Source organism: Chaetodon trifascialis, chromosome 3 (assembly GCF_039877785.1).
Source record: "Chaetodon trifascialis isolate fChaTrf1 chromosome 3, fChaTrf1.hap1, whole genome shotgun sequence".
Taxonomy (NCBI): Eukaryota; Metazoa; Chordata; class Actinopteri; order Chaetodontiformes; family Chaetodontidae; genus Chaetodon; species Chaetodon trifascialis.
In genome coordinates, this window is record NC_092058.1 from 9,723,365 (window position 1) to 9,741,229 (window position 17,865).

The following is a 17,865-nucleotide window of genomic DNA, read 5'->3' on the forward strand; positions in this document are numbered from 1 at the left end:
AGTTGCGCTAACGTGAGGAAAAATGGCGGATGGAAGCTTTAAAGCGAACTCTCCTTTCAAGATGTTTTACCTTTTACATTGCCTTCAGTTATTTCTCTTCACAGATCACTGCTTGGAGTGTGACCTCCTCCTTTTTTCTATGATGCTTTTTCCACCCACACAGTCTTATCAGTTCTGCTACAGACAGTAATCAAACCACATATTGTACAGTGTGTGTGTGCGGGGCGGGGCAACCTGGTAGTTTTTATTGTACGGCGAGACTAGCTGAAACTCTGACAATAACATATTTTATTTTAAGGCCACCTGACATGATAGATGAGACAGTCCACCCTGTAGGATATTACCATTTTTCCGCAGTGCCTCCCCTCGTCCAGCTCTCTCTCAGCCTGCTTCTTGAATCCTATAAATACTGAAAGAGTGGCACCCTTTTAAAGTTTGCTCAATTTTAACACTTGTCTTGACAGCACATTTTTGTTGTTCATTTTTTTTGCCCCTTGCAGACAGCACAGTTTGCATTGGAGCTGGTTTTGTGACAGGGACACATTCATCATGTAATAAAGTGATGCAAGCTGTTACAAAATGCCGAAATGAAACTCGGCGACTGTGAGTCCTGTACAGTGCTGAAGAGGAATTGTGGCTATTTCAGGGTAGTTTCTTTGGCTTCACTGCCAATGATGTCCTGTTAGACACGCAAATGATTAACTCTTGCCGGCAGGATTGGAGAGAAAATTCCTATTTGTTGTAGGGGTAAGGAGGTTTTTCGTGCATTAGTTGCTTAGTATTTCTACAGAACATCAGCTCTAAAACTGACTTATAAATACTGCTTATTCCCTTGTTCTGTGTTCATGTGCATGTGTCTCCATGTGCTTTTCCAAGTTTACATCCTAAGCTTAATGCTGTCAGCATAATGGACTTACAGAAACATACAGAAAGAACTGCTCTCCCTGTTGGTATGTCTTACACTATGGTGAGTGTGTAAAATTAAGACAAGAATGTGCTTCTAGATTCAGATATGGTTTATTAATTTTGAGCGAGCTGCAAGCATGATAACTATCACGTCATCTCCTTGGGTTTTATTTTACAGTGTTTTACTGCCACCTATTGTTAAGGTACGGCACAACCGTTACACACAGTTAATCACAATCCTGAACATAAAATGGATTACAGGAGAGAAAAATATTCAGCATTAAAAACCATCAACTCATTCTGAGAGGTGTTTTACATAATAATCGGTACATTATTTCTGCAGCAAAGCATCTTTTTTAAAAACAAAACAAAACAAAACAAAACAAAACAAAACAAAACAAAACAAAACAAAACAAAACAAAACAGTACACTACCATGTCTACTACAACAAATGATAAAACTTTAATACAAGATAAAACATCAAATCATGGTAGAAAAGAGCAAAGTGGATACTTGTTGATATAAAGTGCTGCAGATTATTGCTGATACTGCGAGAGTCTGTATTTTCAACAAAGAGTTTCAAAAGCAAATTTCATGCAAGAAGATTATGGTCACAAGCAGAGTGCTCTGCCTCATCCTTAGGTCTCTTCAGGTACTTTTGTGACTAGTCCATGAATTAAAGTTATTAAAATAAAATCACAATCTGTTGCCACTCAGAACTCTTGCAGTTTTCCTAGAAATACTTCTCTCAGAAGTAAAGGTTAGCAAGGTTTGGATGGTTGTTGGCTTCGGACCAAGCAGGGTGCTGTGACCCATCCATCTCAGTGGCAACTTGGTTGCCACTTTCCAGTCTGTGATTGGCCCCACCAATAACAGCATTGCAATCGGGGCAGCTTCGCCTTTCCACAGCACCTCCACAGTCTGCTATGACATAGACGTGGCCATTGGGACATTTGTACCAGTGTCCAGGCGGCATTTTCATTGCCGAGACGATCATCTTTCTCTCTTCCTCAGTGATGCCCAAGCCGGTGCGTGGAAGCTTGTCGTCTAGCTCTTTCATGGCTTCTGTCACACTGCACTGATCTTGCTCAGTGAATTGGCCACACTTCTCCAAAACGTCTCTTATTGTTTGTACCTCGGACTGAACTTTGGCACTTTGTCCTGTCTTGTCTGCCATGTTGCAGCGGACGTTGAGTTCAGTCAGGAGGGTGAGCCTCTGTAGTTCTCTCTGCAAATCAAAGACCTGCTGGTCTGTGAATTTTTGGTGGAAGTTGTTGAGCCAGAGCACAAACTGCTCCATATACTTTTCTAATCCGAATCTTCGGCTGAGAAGCATCCTCTCCCTTTGAATCTTTCTCAGCTTTGCAACTCTTACAAGGAAATCCATCTTGTTTTCCACGATCCACAGGTCATTTGCTGTGAGATAAGTTTTTTCCAGTCGGTGGCTGATATGCATATATTCCTTTTGCTGATCTAGGTCATAGGTGAGAAGGTTCTCCTCCCACTGATTTTGAAGGGTCTTCCTGTGCTCTTCAATGTCTGCCTGATTGCCATTTATCTTCATCTTTACCATCTCTATCTCAGCCAGACTGGCGTTGATGTGAGATCCATAGCGTAGATTTTTGCGGATTGGGGTTCGACACTTTGGACATTCCTTCAGTTTTATGGCCACCTGCTCTCCTTCATTTGCATGCCGGTTGTCATCCATCTTCATGTATATGTCCATGGCTGTGCTTTCAATGATGTGCCCACAGTCCTCCAGCTGAATGAAGTAAGCCTCAGGGTCATCCTCGGTGCCAAAGAAAATCGCTGTGACCTCATCGTGATTACAGATGCGACACATGCTTGGACATTTGTCTCCACACAGACCGATACAGGGGTGGCCGCAATCCAGGGTCTTGGCACAGGGTTGGTTGCATGGCGGACGATCGCATGGCTCATGGCAAAGTTTACTGCAGCTCTGGTGGGGGCACTGCCAAATGCAGGGCTCGACGCACGGAGCACAGGGCTGCCCACATGGTTTCATACACTTGCTGTGGAAGCAGCAATTCTCACACGGTCTCTGGCAGGGGGGGCAATCGCGAGTGCAAGGCTCCCTGCACTTGTGAGAGCAAATCAGGAGACGCTCACACTGGTGAAGGCATGGGAAATGAAAGCGTCCCTGATAACACTTGCCACAGTTACCACGACATGCATGGCCGCACTTTAGCTGATGCTCACAAGGGGTCCGACATTCGGGCTCCTCTGCATGTGTTTCGTAAAAGCAAGCATCTTCCTGGCTGTGGCCGCACCTTAGTTTTAAGGTTACCTTTACCTTGCACTTACTGGTGCACGGTTGCCCACACAGTGAATCACACGGGTGTCCGCAGTGAAGCAGCTTCTGGCAAGGCTCCTGGCAAATAAATGTCTTCGGGTCCTGGTGGCAAGGGACCATCTGTGTGTGTTGACACTGGGGTATGATCTTTTCAACTTTCACTGGACATTTCTCTGGGCATGCTTTGTAACACTCAAATTTGCACTTGTGCCCCAGATCACATAAAATCTTCTGGCACTTCTTGAGACACTTGTACTTTTTGTGCTCAGGGTCGTAGGGGTGGCAGACGCTCGCGCAAACATGGCCACAATCCAAACGGAAGTTGCAAGGCAGGGTGCAGCCCCCCTCAGGGGCTTGTTTAAAATCCTCACCGCGAGAAGCTCTCACCTGCTGATCCGGATGATTCTGACAGCACAGGGTCAGAGCATCCCCAACCTGGTCCTTTTCCCTCAAGGCGAAGAAGATGTTGCTCCACAGTTTGACTTGTCCCAGCATTGCACTGTTGCCAATACAGTAGAGCCCTTTCTTGGCACGAGACAAGGCCACGCAGACGCGATTGGGAATGTTCAAAAAGCCAACTTTGCCTTGCGGGTTGCTGCGGACCAGAGACAGCAAGACAATGTCATTCTCTTCTCCCTGGTACTTATCCACCACGTGCACTTTGACCCCTGCGAACTGACTGGCAGGCATAAGTTTGCGCAGACAGTGGAGCTGGCCTGAATAGGTCGTGAGGATGGTAATTTGCTCTGGTTTGTAGTCCTGAAAGAGAAGATAGCGGCAAAGAGCGACTACAAACATCGCCTCGTGTCGGTTCTGATGGCTTCTGCCATCTTTGATCTCTTCTTCTGGGTGTTTGTGCTCCACAAAGAACAAATTGGTATTGAGGCCCTGTAAGAGAGCACATAATAAAAACAGATTCTGTGTTATCCTTTGATATTTATCATATTCATTTGAATCTTGCATGCATTGGTTGGAATGTATATTAAAGTCTAAAACAGAATGCAGGTACTTTTTATCCATGCTGGTAAGTAAACAGATATTCACTGCTAAGAAAAACAAGCAGAATGGAGACGCAGCAGGAGATCGAGTACAATACACACTTTGATGTTGTCATAGTCCAACACAGAGGGATGGTTTTCCAGCTCTGAGTAGATGTGTGGGGTCAGAAGACGGGCAATATCGGGCCTCATACGATGCTGAAGAACAAACCAAAACAACAACACAGATAAACACAGGCAATCACACGTAGACACAGAGGCATAACTGCACCTACAAACATAAATGCTGACATATCAATTCAAGCGTAACATTTTATTGATAGAACCTGCAATAAGATGAAGAAACGAATAGATGCAGAAACACAAACCTGGTAGTTGAGCCTGACAAAAGGAAGGCCCATCTTCACCAGCCTCTCAAACATGGACATCTCCAGGTGGAAATTCTTCGCGAGTTCATATACCGTGGCACTGGGGCGCAGCTGAAGGAAAAAACACACATATCTTCAAAAGCTCCAAACACTTCAGTTTTTATCAATTGTTCTTAAGGAAAAGTTAAGAAAAATAAATAAAGTCATTTCTTGTAAAAAACTGAGAACTTGTGGTGGCTTAACGGGGAGGATTTAAGAGCTAGAAATATGCTTTCATGACTTAGTATTTTAATGAAAGTTCTGTCTGTTTAGAGAACATGATATGTATATAGTGCAACTTGATTATTCACAGCTTTTGGCTTTCTCCCCCATTCTGTTGTGATTAAGTTAATTTGGCCAGCTCACTGTCTTATATTTGCATATTTGAGTGTATTAAAAAGCCCAAGATCATTACCATGCAAGTGAAGAAAAGTGGGATGACTTTCATGGTCACATGCCTAAGGTGATCTTGCATTTTGCAGTTATGCAAATGCAAGTGAACACTTATTACAGAGTTCCTCGGCACAGGTAGAAGCAACCATCTAGGAGCAAACCTAGAAGGGATAAATAATATTCTGCTATAGGTTTTGTTGTTTTTTTTTTTTGTTTTTTTAGAGTGACTGGATGGGAATATAGAATATATGCTAATGCACTCTAACTTTCTTTTGCTGTCCTGTTGAGTTTTTCACTGCTTTGCCTGCATGTGTGTGTGTATGTGTGTGTAAGACTAAGCGTCTGCATGTGTGTGCAAACCTACTTTAGCTAGAGGACAGAGTGTGATTGTGCATGTATGTGGGAGGGGTGTGGGGGAGGCAAGACAAATTCTAGTATAAATGCGAAGCATTGTGTTCTGCTCGATTCAACACCAAACCTGTGATTAATGAACAGCACAACAACGCCAAAGCTTATTTCACTTGGAAAGTGTGATCCATCCACCTCCATTACATGCACAGATTCAAGTTTGGGTTGCACAGAAACAAAGCCCTGAACACTTGCACACAGAGTCAAAATAAATAATATCGAATGGCTTTGAAACCATGAAGTAAATAGATTAACCCTTATTCATCTTGTTTGCTGGGTTTTACCAAACCTGCGCCAATTTAATCGTCCTGTAGTTTAAACTGATAAATAACAAAGACTTTAATATTGACTTATTTATTTTGCACTTGTAATCGACATATGTCTGGCACATTAAATTGCGCCCACTTACATAAAACATTGAAGGGAGACTCAGGCACGGTGGAAAATTACTTTATATTAACTAGATGTACCTGATGTATAAAAATGATCATTGATTTCCAAGGCTGGGTTACAATGAAAAGCAATTTAAGTCCAACTCTATTTCAGATTCCATTCCTGTACCTGCTAAACTTTGGTACAACTGTAAGGAAGTCAGGTTTGTTTGTATAGTCAATTCCATGCATAAACACAGTACAACAAGCAAATATTAGGACTAGAGCAGACAGAAGTCACACAGCAAGAAGAGACCACAGCAGAATACTGAGATGTGTGATAGAGTTGTGTGTAGTTGTGATTGAATTCTGCAGATTGCTAGACAGGCTGCCTGGCCATATGTCCTTGGCAGGCCCCGACAAGTTGTTGTAATGGTCTACTGATGTCCACCATATCACTCCTCGCTCCTCTCTATCTCTTGTAATGGCTGGCATGGGATGTTTTTGCCATTTTCCTCAAGGCAACACACACACCATACATGTCGCCAGCCACACAAATACACAAAATCCCTCATGACAGGCTGTCCTTTAAATTTTCACCTGGGCATATAAATGGAGCAATTTCAGTCAGAGGATGATCGCTTATTAAACTACACCAGTGCACAAATTGTTGTGTAGCGTTTAGTGAGATGCCACCAAGGTTTGTAGGAATCATTGCCTTATTTGTCTGTGTGGTTTCTCACCTGCTGGTGGTCTCCGATGAGGATGAGGTGTTGGCATGCTTCGCTCAGCGTGGTGATGGTGTGGGCCTCGAGAACCTCTGCAGCCTCTTCTACGATCACCAGACTTGGGCACACTTCCTGCAGAACTTTACGATACTTGGCCGCCCCTGTTGTTGTCATGCCAATAATCTGATGGACAATATACGTACTTGTTATCTTTATGATTTCTATGATTAATTCCGCAATCAGTCCTTCATTAAAGGAACAGTTAACATTTTGGGAAATACTCTGATTCACTTTCTTGTTGAGTTAAATGAGAGGATTGATGCCACACTGTGGTGTAAATCTTTACAATAAATATGAAGTTACAGCCAGCGGCACAAAGACTGGGGACGGGAGGAAACAGCGAGCCTGGCACTGTCCACAGGCAACAAATCTGTCTACCAGCACCTTGAAGTATAAAAGTGTGAGAATGACAGGTTACAGTTTTATGAGGAGTTATGTGCTGGACTATTTCTTGGCCAGATGATCCACTGATGTTTTATACAAGTGCTGGGAAGTTTGAGTGATGTGCCGCTTCTGGCCTTTTGAATATATCAAGCATTTGGAGATTTTAGAGTATTTAGCATTGCGTACCTGTCAGGCCACAGGAGTGCAAGGCACACAATCATGACACGCGTATATCAAGGGGAAGTTAAACAATACGCTTCATTATCCTCTCCAAATATAAAACCGTACGCGACAAAGCTGATAAAATAGAAAAGTGTTTTACTTCACTTACTATGATAATTGTGTTGAACTTGTGACTAAACATGGATCTGCTATAGGAAGAAATATTATTCATATCATGTACAATTGCAATTATACTGTACCGTGGCTTTCTTGAGGAGACAGAGGCTCTCACGACGTTTCACATCAGCCAGTCTGTCCACTGCGTTCTGATAGGCCTGTTCAGACTCTAGGACTCTGGTGCAAAGTTCTTCCCTGTAGCGCGCCACCCACAACCTGCAGACACAAAGTAAATTAATAAGAGTGAACTACTGTGACAGCTAACTCGGTTATATGGAAGCCTCTAAGACCCCTAAGAGTCAATGTTTACTCTGTGTCTGGAAATATACTTTTAAACATGACGCTGTGGCACTTGATATTGCACTAAGTGTAGTTAAACAATTACAGTAAGGCATATTATATCTGCCTTGGATGGAAATGGCCCTATTTGTTGGATTAAATGATAATTAAAATTATGTAAACATGAGTCTTTACAGCCCTGTTTTCACAGTAATAGAAGTTACTTGGCTCTCTGAGGTGAGAAGATCCTCTGGGATACATTTTCCTGGTGATTAGTTGACTTAATTATACACACTGGGAATAGACTCCGTCTACCAGGCTGAGGCTGTTTGGGGGATGAGAGGCAGCTCAGACGAGGAAGGAATAAAAAATGGAGGAGGAGGGAAGGAGGACGGAAATGTGAGATAGGTACTATAGGAGAGAATTGTGAAAAGAGGCACAGAGTGAACGAAGGAAAGACAAGCAGGCCTACCGATAGAGTCTCCATCTGTCCAGCAGGCTAAGGGTCCAAATATCCAAGACAGCATTTTCCTCTTGTTCAGTCATAGCTGAGCTCTTCCCCAGCTCTCTCCTGATTTTGTTCTTCATCTTTCTCTTCTGGTCCCGTTGCATCTGTACAGGCCAGAGCAGGGTTGAGAATTCAGCTGGTTCACTGCTTTAAATCCTCTAATCTGGTGACATCTCTGTTGCTCTTTAAGAGAGAGCACCACAGTGTTTCAATCAGTCTGTTTCAAATCAAAACTAAGATTGAAGGGTCAGCGGTAGTTTAACTGAGGGTGAAGTGTGACGAGACGAGAGTGTGACACAGAAGTAGCGTATTCAGCCGTGCTGTGGGGAAACTACGACTGGAAGATAGTGACGATTAATGGTGGAAATAGGAATTGTCTCTTGTACTATATTTCTGCTGGTTCACGTGAACTTTGGTGGGCCTGTTCACGTCGGAGATAACTGGCCAATGAGTGATCACATGTAAGTCCAACCTCTGTGCGGGGCAGGCCCCAGTCCAAGAAGACAAAATGTGAATACACCCGGAAATCTGGGCTCGCTCTGACTGAGATGCTGCGAGAGCTCTGTCACTTTGAACCCAGTACTGACGTGAATAAATTCTACATCTGTGAACTGAAGATTTCTCCGGTCTTGTTCTTGGGTTTCCAACAAAAGAAGCGGGCTAACAGCAGTAACGTGCCAACAACAGCAGGTAAGATGAAGACCGCTGGATGAAAATAATGCATGTTACAAATTCTCCCAGCTTTTCAGATGTTTTTTGTGGAAGGAAACACATTCAACACATTTGTTAGATCTTAAACATACAGTACACACAATGCTCATCGGTAAGAAGCAGTGAACGTAACATCTGTAAAGATGCGGTTCTATTGGTCAGTTTTTAGATTTACTGCAAGCAAAGGGAAGTATGTACTGCAGCCTATTTCGCTAAATCAATGTATGTGATTGAGCAGGGATGACAAAAATGTTGTGAAATGTTACACTCATTACAATCTCCACATGAAAAATCTCCTCTTAATTTTACCTCCCATCCTTCCTCGCTCTGCTGAGCCTGTATCTCAGCTCCATCCAGGTTCATGGCCAGCATCAGCTCCTCTACTTTTCTGAGAGCCTCCTCCGTGTCTCCCTTCTTTCTGTCATTTTTTCCTCCTCTGGGACCCATGTTGTCGTCAATAATCCGCTCTGCCTGGATCAGATCTGCTTCCTCTGCGATTTCAATGAGGTCCTCTTCTTCCACCTCCATCGCTTCTGCTGCGGCTAACAAGTTGCAGTAACAATCAGGATGATGTCATTCACCAGTACAATAAAAGTACTGAATTTTAGTTTTCATAGACAATATGAAGTTGAATGGAGTGTGATAACACACCACACACATTTATATAATCTCCAGCTTCTGAAATGGTCTAATTGAACTGGCGACTGGATTTTTTTTATTATTGTTTAGCTATAAAATGCTACTGGAGCTGTTTGGAGTTTAGAATCTGATGCTCATTTGGCCATTTTTGGTGCTCCCAAGTGTTTGTGTCTGCTGGTTTGGAGAGTGCTGAAACAGAGCTGCAAAGGCTTTCTGGTTTAGTGGCTGGTGTTCATAAAAACTGCTGTTCACTGGGAGTGAGACTACGGCAGAATAAAAACAACTGTCAATCTTAAACTGATATTTGTCTGAGACACAGGTCTTATTGATTTACACCACAATCATAACTAACGCAATAAAAAAACAAATAACCTGCGAAGATTCCAGAAAACAGGCTACAGGAAGCTCATTTGCTATAAACAATGAAATGTCAAGTACTGATCACATCAGTTTATTATGAAGATGAACAATTAGAGAGAGCTGCTACTTTACTAAGGTTTCCATTTCAGTACAAATTTCTTTTTTATATCAAAAAGTTCAGTTATTATAAATGAAATCCTTTTGTCATGCTTTCTCAGCCTTTTACATGTATTAATCTGTAACAGTGGAATACAATTCAAAAGCAATAAGAGTAAAGCGTCCGCTGGTTGATAACGCCTTTAACGTCATTTCTTCTTAAATGCTTTGACCTGCTCAATCTATAACATTTTCACCATCTCCAAGCAATTGCATGGTGAAATAACTTTACAAACACAACACTAGATGCTCTGTAATCACTGTAGTATGAAGACGTGGAGAGTTACGATGCAAGTCTCTCTGTCTCATCTCTGTATGGTGCAACACCAGTTCACTATCTTAGGCCTCTGTGATGTTGAAAGATTAATACAGTGTAATTCTGCATTGCTGTTTCCACACTATCAGTGGAAAAGAAGCCAGATCTTCTGACTCCGTTTCACCACTTTCAGTGAGAGCCTTACCTTCATCTCCATTTGCATCCTCTGTCTCCCTCTGCAGGAAGGCAGTGGAACCCAAACCCAGCCAGTCCATTATCACGCTGGACTTCTTCTCACTCCAAATCATGAAACCATCCTGTGTCTGCAAATCATTTCATAAACACAAACTGGTGAGATTTCACTTGTCTTCTATACATGAAATGTCTTCTCTTCAGTATGACTCACAGGTGCTTGGTGCAGAGCGTCCCAGTGTCTCAGTGCTATGAACTTCTGCAAGAAGCATTCACGCAGGACGCCTTTCAGAGAACACTCCAGCTTCACGCTCTGGCTCTGGATCCTCCTCTCCTCCTGACACAGCTCCTTGTAAATCTTTTAAACAGGTCATGAAAAGGGCGATTAAGTGGAGAAAACACAGGAAGGTGTGTGATATACTGCAGCCTGTTAGAACTGAGTAGAGTGATGAGCGTATGAATGTGTGACAAAAAAAATTAGCTACGAAATCAATATGAAAAACTTAAGACTTGATGGAATATAAAAGGAAAGATTATTAAGGATTATTGAATCCTATTACACCCTTTCACATATTCTCAACACTTTGTTATGCATGGGAGAGACGGGGTTCAGGTTTAGTTATAAGAGTCACAGCGTCGGTCAGGCAGCATGAGCTCACCTCATTATATGCATAACGCAGGTGACGTGGCAGCGAATGTTTGAAGTTAGGTGAGTGGGTCAGCTCCCTCAGATTGAAACGCTTCAGGATCTCGCTGTTGCTGCGGCCTCCTACTCTCACTATGCCCTCTTTCAGAAATTCATGAATACCTAAGATGGAGAGACACACCAAATGCTCGTAACAACCAACAAAACAGGAAGCCTATTTTGCTTACGTTGCTCGTTCAAGGTCACCGAGTAGAGTTTGCAAAAGACAAATAACCAAATAAAACTCAAAGTAGACGTTGTTTCAGCATATAAACAAATACACCTCCTGTGAATTGTTGTTTGAATTAGAAACAGATATGGCCCCTTTTGCTGAGAAGAGCTTCAACAACACTCAAATAAAACAAAAAAAATAGATCTGATATTATTATGAAGTGGCATCATTGCTTACCCTCGAGGAACTGATCCAGGGCATGGTTAGTGTAACACACTACCAGCATCGGAGCTGAGCCAGATGTCCCTCTCCAAAGATCCTGATTGGTCAACAGAGCCTGAGCGATCTTAAGGCCGACGTAGGTTTTTCCTGGGAAAATGGAAGACACAGCGTGATTTTAATGTATTTCAGAGGCAGCTTTGCAATTCCTTGGATTCCACTTTTCAATGACAAATGAATGAAGTCATCCCTCTAACAATGGCTTTTCAATGTCTCACCTGTGCCAGGAGGTCCCTGTATGATGGCCAGTTCCTTGGTGAGGGCCAGCTGGAAGGCTCTCATCTGAGACTCATCCAGCCCCAGCTCCTCCATTCTCGGCCAGGCATCTTCCTTCAGGCTGTGAAAGGGTCGTATACTGTCCGCATACTCAGGGTCAGCGACGGATGACAGGTTGTAAGTATCAGTTCTTTGAAGATATGCTGGAGGTTGCACATCTGTCTCGCACTCCACGATGTACCTGGAAGAATTATGGATAAAATGACACCTTTTAGCTTCTATGTAAAAGGAGGATGAAGAGACTTTTCATTAATGGATCCTTGTTAAAGGAAGTTCGGTCACAAATAAAGTTTTTCTTACTAGGTAAGAATTAAAAACTTAACATAAAAATGTACTGCAATAAACATGAAATCGCTCAATTTGTTTTTATCTGTTTATTTGTTAGTGGTGCTTACAGGATAATGACAAACATTAAAAACACAGTTTAACTTTATGCTCCAGCAACAGCTGTTAACAGGTAGAGAAGAGCCATAATCTTGCTGGACTGACTCAAAAATGTCACTTAAACAGCAATATATGCGTAATTTTAGTAGATTTAACATTAGGCATCATAAACCAGCCGCACCAGGCATCAGCTGCAAGCCTTGTGAGTGTACTGAACTGAGCATTGGGCCATTTTGTTGCCTATGAATTCAACTTTTCCTTCCAAAGAAGAAGAATGTGTTATTTTACATATGCAAGCTCAAAAGCAGCATGCGTTTAGTCATGATAAATGAAGTAGAGCCGTGGGAGAGCTGGAGAATTGATCTCCATATGCCCTCAGCTGAACTAGGGGTTCTTTGAGGATTTAAGGCTAGAGATGGCTGCCAGGGAAAAAAGTGCACTGGGGTGCACTGTTTGTACTGCAACACTGACCCAAATTAGCATCTAACACTGAGAAAAACTTCAAGAAAAATGACAGAAAGAAAGGAGAGCTGTTGATATATATATATAAAATGTGTGACTAATAACTCCCATGGTGCAGAGCGGAGGGAAAAACAGTTTAAAGTTATTACAGATAGTCACAAGAGAAAGGTCTGGGAGACAGATGGTCAACAAAGCATCTCATATAACACATTACTTTGTGTTATCTATGAAGGTCACTGGGAGTGCAGACGATAAGCTAACTCTTGAGTTCAACCATGCGTGATAGCTTTTTGGGAATACTGTGGCAATATAATTAACTCAATGCCAATTAAAACTGCGCTTGCTGTACTTGCTTTGTACCATTTCTCCCCCCCATTTGCCTTTTGACAAATCTACATGTGAACCTGTTGTGAAAGGGCTGTGGGAATATAAAAACTATGACCTTGATGGTATAATCTGAAACTCCTCCAGAGAACACAGACACACACTCCTACCTCTGAAAAGGCAGCTTGTCCTCCTCCTGCTCCTTTAGGCCGTCCAGAACATACCGATAGGCCTCAAAGTAGGCGGTGGTCTCAACCATCAGGAACAACTGGTCTTTCTGTGAGATAAGGTTTAGTTTTTTTTATATCAGTTTCATATAAAACCATAAATCCCCCCACCCTGCAGTTATCCTGCATGTTAAGAACTAAACAGTCTTGTGAGGTGTTGATTCACCTTTATGGTCATTTTGGAGTGCTTTTAATATGTTGTCCACCTCATTTATATCAGGTTAGAATAAATATTATAAACACCTATTTTGGCTAAATGGGCCTAATAAATTGGCAACTAAATGTAAATTTCAGTAGAGCTTCTGCAGATTAAGTGGCTGAAATTAGACTAAAATGTTAGCAACTGCATGCATTCTGCCCTTAAAACAACAAACAGTTTACTGGCCCACCTGAATTCTGGCCAACTTGAATCTGCTTTCTTCAGTGAAGGTAATCTGGACCTGTCCCTTCTGCAGGTCTTTGGGATCGCGATCTGTCACTGTGGCGAACAAGAAGCTCTCAAAATTATCACAAGACAGGCAGACCAGGGAACCGTAGATCAGCCTCTTGGAGTTCTGCCAGCGCACAAACTGTAGGGAAGAGGGAGGCAGTATTATGAATACACTTTGACATGTGTCTTTTCATTTGCCTTTCATATATCACACATACCATATATACACTTAACATCTAAATCCAACCAGAGGCTCACCTGAAGCGGCTGAATGTCGAACTGGACTACATAGGCAAGACCAGTGTGGGTGCATTTGGGCACCACCAGTCGAGTGTCAAAATACACTCTGATATCATCAAAGCGCTTCTTCTTCAGTGGACTGCCCATGTCCATTTGGTTCCAGAGCAACTGCTGGATCCCCTCACGGAGCGGCCGCACAAAGTCCTCTCTCAGCAGCCGGAAGTGCGTGTCGAGGTAGAGGTGGGTGTTTGTGTAGCGCTGAGAGGTGAGGTTGGGTCTCAGGAAGGGCCTCTGGTCCTGATGGAACTCCTCAGGAGTCGGGTAGATGGGTATGGTCCTGAAATCTTGCTGCTCTTCTTCATCTTGGTAAGAAAAAGAAGGACTTTGAGTCACTCATTTATCTGGAAAACTATGTGGCAATTTTTGAAACATCTCAAAATATCTTCCAGGTAATTTTCCCACTGTTGCCCAGGTGAAAAAATCTTTTACTTTTTGAAGAACGTACTAAACACACTTTGTGCTATTTAGTGTACTGAAGCAGTGCTTGGGTACCACTTGAACATCCTTGAAGTGTAAACTGTTTGCTGAATTGGCTCAACTTTTTACGAACTTCTGTTCTTCAGTACACAAGTGAAAATCCTGATTCATGAGCCTTCAAAACACACAGAATTAGTGTAAGTGTAACTCAATGGCATCTATTTAGAAGCATACTTTTAAAAAATTATGTCAAACATACATTAAATTAAGCACAAAAAGTCCAAGTGTACTTGTGATGACATTTCTGTACTTAAATTCTATTTCTAATTCACTAAAGTAAATTACTTTTTGACCTGGCCTGGCTTGAGGGCAGGCTACCAATATGTTTTAAGAACAGCATCTGGAGTGAAAAAAAAAAGGAGGCCATTACCTGGATTATCACCGCCAGCGCGCAGGAGGGCATACGTGTCCCTGTCTGAGCGCAGGGTGCCCTCCCTGGATCGCTCCTTCAGGTGCCTGATCAGACCCTCTAGATTCTCCACGCTCTCCTCCATCTGAAACTCGATTTGCACTCCTGATGTTTTGAGGCTGTTGATGGAGGCTTGGAGCTGCGTCAGCAGCAAACTGCATGCCTGGACCGAGCTGGCAGGGAACATGCTGAGGACCTAAGAAGAGTATATTGAGTTGATGGTTAAGGTATGTATTCAGCTACAAGGATTTTGATTTCTAATTTAAGGATTGTTAACAAAAAGAAGCACAATATGGGTCAATAATAATAATAATAATTCGGTTTCATTTAGAAACACTAAAACAAGGTTTGTTCAAGGTCCTGAGAACAGCTTTGAGATTCAACTTTGCATTTGTGCTTTTCTTACTGGTCTGGGGGTTAGCTAGGCAAAGGTAATATCACATATTTAAATTCTGATCAAACCACACCTAAACAGAACTTTTGACTGTTGAACTCTTACAACGCACTGATGTTTCTCCCCCGAAACTGAAACTGAAATGCTTATGATTCAATCCGCTGCACCTATACAACATATTTCATTGCAAAGAAGCACCATTCACAGGCTAAGAAGACGAAGCTGTCCATCAGAGACAACATTTCTCTGTCTACTCAATTATTTTCAGTGCAAACTCACACTCTGTATTTTTCATGTATTCCTTCATTGATCCTTCAGCTGGATTTAATAAATAACTGTTTCATTCATTCATTCATTCCTTCTTTTCTCTCGTTACCTCTGACACAATAGCCAGGATGTTTTTCAGGTGCTCTGGATATTGTGCCCTGCGGACGTGGTTGAACTCTGACTCCATGCCTGCCAGGTAGTGGGGCAGGACGGTGCGGAAGAACCCTGAATCTTTTATGATGCCGGCCAGGTGCTGCACGGTGCTCCTGTCTGTCCGTGACTGGAAGCCTTTACTCATCACCAGGCACAGGAGCTCCACAGAGTCCTTCCCCATCGCCGTCCCACTCAGGACATCTTGTAGGGCAGGGTGGGAGGACAGGGTGATGGCCACCACGGACGGCTCTTGTCCAGCGAGCTCTTTCAGAGTTTTAAGGCTGAGCCTGTGACCCTGAGGGGCTCTGCTCCCTCCGTTCCTCTCCTGTCTGTCTCCCGCACCATCTCTTCTCTCACCTCCTCTCCCTCCTCTTCTATCCACACTATGTGCTCCTCGCCTTCCACCCATTTCTGCCATCCCCCTTTCAGCTGCACCTTGCTCTCCATTTCTTCTCACCCCACCTCTCCCTCGGTTTGCCCCTTCTCCTCCAAATCCTCTCCCCCTCCCTCCTCCTCCTCTCTGTCGTCCTGCATCTCTTTGGACGCCCCACCCCGCGTCTGCTGCTCCTCTTCCTCTCCCTCGCACCCCTTCACCTCCCGCTGCATCCCTCCAACCTCCTGCACCTCTTCCACCCCCTCTTCCCGGGTCTCCTATTCCTCTGCCACTCCCACGCATCCCTTCACCTCCTCCATCTGTCTGCTCCCTTTCACCTTGACAACCCCCACGACTTCTTGCTCTTCGTCTGACCTCTGTTCCTCTCGCCCCATCTCCTTGTGCACCTCCTTGCCGTCCCCCTCTGCCTCCACCAGCATTTTCATTTTGGCCAGTATTAGTGCCTGGAGGGAGGAAAAAAAATAATATTCATTTAACTCAGACCTTGAAAATTAGTGTGCTAGAATAATGCTCAGGTTTTTACTGGACTGCTTCTCATACTGTATTTACCATTATCCAGGCCTCTTCTCCCCGTTATTAAAGTCAGTCTTTCCATGTGGTACCTGTTGAAATTTAAGTTGTTTACACTGATGATGACAGTGAAAGTGAAATCACGATGACACAAGAATTTGAAGAAGACAGCCAGCTGAATGTTTCACTCTGTGTGGTTACACTTTCACTATTATCAGCACGATTTGCAAGGTCACAGGAGTGTTGGAGTCAGATAAGGGTGATCTCAAGCTTTGGAAAATTGGGAACAATCATTCAGCTTTTGTGTGTATTTCAGTGCCCACAGAAGTAGGTGCGCACTACATTTTAACTATTCTGGGACTTTAATTATAGCGTGTGACATCTTGAACTCAAATGCATGTTTAATTTCAATGCTTTTTGAGTTTCCTAATGCAATGCCTTAAGCCAGCTGAAGTGTGCCCTCTACTGGATGCACGGAGGGATTGCCTAGGTTTCTTTTCATCAGAAATCGGATGAGAGCTTTAGACCGCAAAACGTCCCGGATCTGCTAGAAAGGCTCCAGGGCTTTACAGGTACTTACCAGACAAGCTAGAAAATGTACCACGCCTTTCATTTTACACATTTTCCCACACTCCGCAGTAATTCTATGCATTTATTATACTGATAATGTCTTTTTAATCACCAATCCGGATGTTTATGTAGGCCTATGTACTTCCGAATACTTTAGCCAGCTGCCTCCACCCACCACTTCCCCCCAAAAAACAAAACAAACAAACAAACAACGCTAGAAATAAACTTACCAAGCCTAAAATCCACTTGACATGAATAGCTCCGCCAACATCAAGCTTTACATACGAAGCATGCTTCTGTTCTTCTTCATCACAGCATCTGTCGCTCTGACTCGGCGGTCTCTCTGTCTGTCTCTGCCTCGGCTGCTCTCTCTCCTGCGGGGAGCTGCTATTTAAGCGCTCTGTCATTTTCGTTTTCGTTTCATCAGAACTCCACACCTGATTTGTATGTTCACTGAGATGCACATGACGAACATGTACCGACACAACAAATTGTGCCCAATGCTGTTCGGTCTGGCAAGTCAGCAGCAGGCGACAGCGCATGTTTAAGCGTAGTTACTGATTTTACTAAAGGTTGGAAGACGTATTGAAATCTTTCACCCAACACGTCATGGGGGAAAATATTTATTTGTTTTTTTTATTTGTGTATTTATAAATATTTGATAAGTAAAAATGTTTTGCATTAACTTGTTAATTAAATCTCTGTAAACCACTGTTGAGACCAATGAAGCGAAGTACGGCTTT

At 43.1% G+C, this 17,865-nt stretch overlaps 1 protein-coding gene across 1 annotated transcript; it reads right to left on the reverse strand.

The window, feature by feature from the left end:
• Nucleotides 1-1,008: 1,008 nt before the first annotated feature.
• znfx1 (zinc finger, NFX1-type containing 1) lies at nt 1,009-17,637 on the reverse strand. Its single transcript, XM_070959705.1, has 19 exons — nt 17,353-17,637; nt 16,592-16,644; nt 15,605-16,485; nt 14,796-15,030; nt 13,907-14,250; nt 13,608-13,787; nt 13,162-13,268; nt 11,764-12,002; nt 11,504-11,635; nt 11,069-11,217; nt 10,624-10,767; nt 10,423-10,540; nt 9,116-9,348; nt 8,060-8,199; nt 7,392-7,524; nt 6,541-6,708; nt 4,587-4,697; nt 4,321-4,416; nt 1,009-4,108 (listed from the first exon to the last, which is right to left on the reverse strand). Exons 2-19 carry the CDS (start codon nt 16,635-16,637, stop codon nt 1,655-1,657), a joined length of 5,910 nt encoding a protein of 1,969 aa, XP_070815806.1. The 5' UTR covers nt 16,638-16,644; nt 17,353-17,637; the 3' UTR covers nt 1,009-1,654.
• Between the last annotated feature and the right edge of the window lie 228 nt (nt 17,638-17,865).

Bases quoted from the DNA above. Each gene is read 5' to 3' on its own strand.
- znfx1 (XM_070959705.1), bottom strand. From the start codon at position 16,637: ATGGAAAGACTGACTTTAATAACGGGGAGAAGAGGCCTGGATAATG. The intron at 13,788-13,906 runs GTGAGCCTCTGG...TCTTCCCTACAG, and splicing joins TCGACATTCAGCCGCTTCAG to TTTGTGCGCTGGCAGAACTC. The intron at 11,218-11,503 runs GTAAGCAATGAT...TCTCCATCTTAG, and splicing joins CCTGGATCAGTTCCTCGAGG to GTATTCATGAATTTCTGAAA.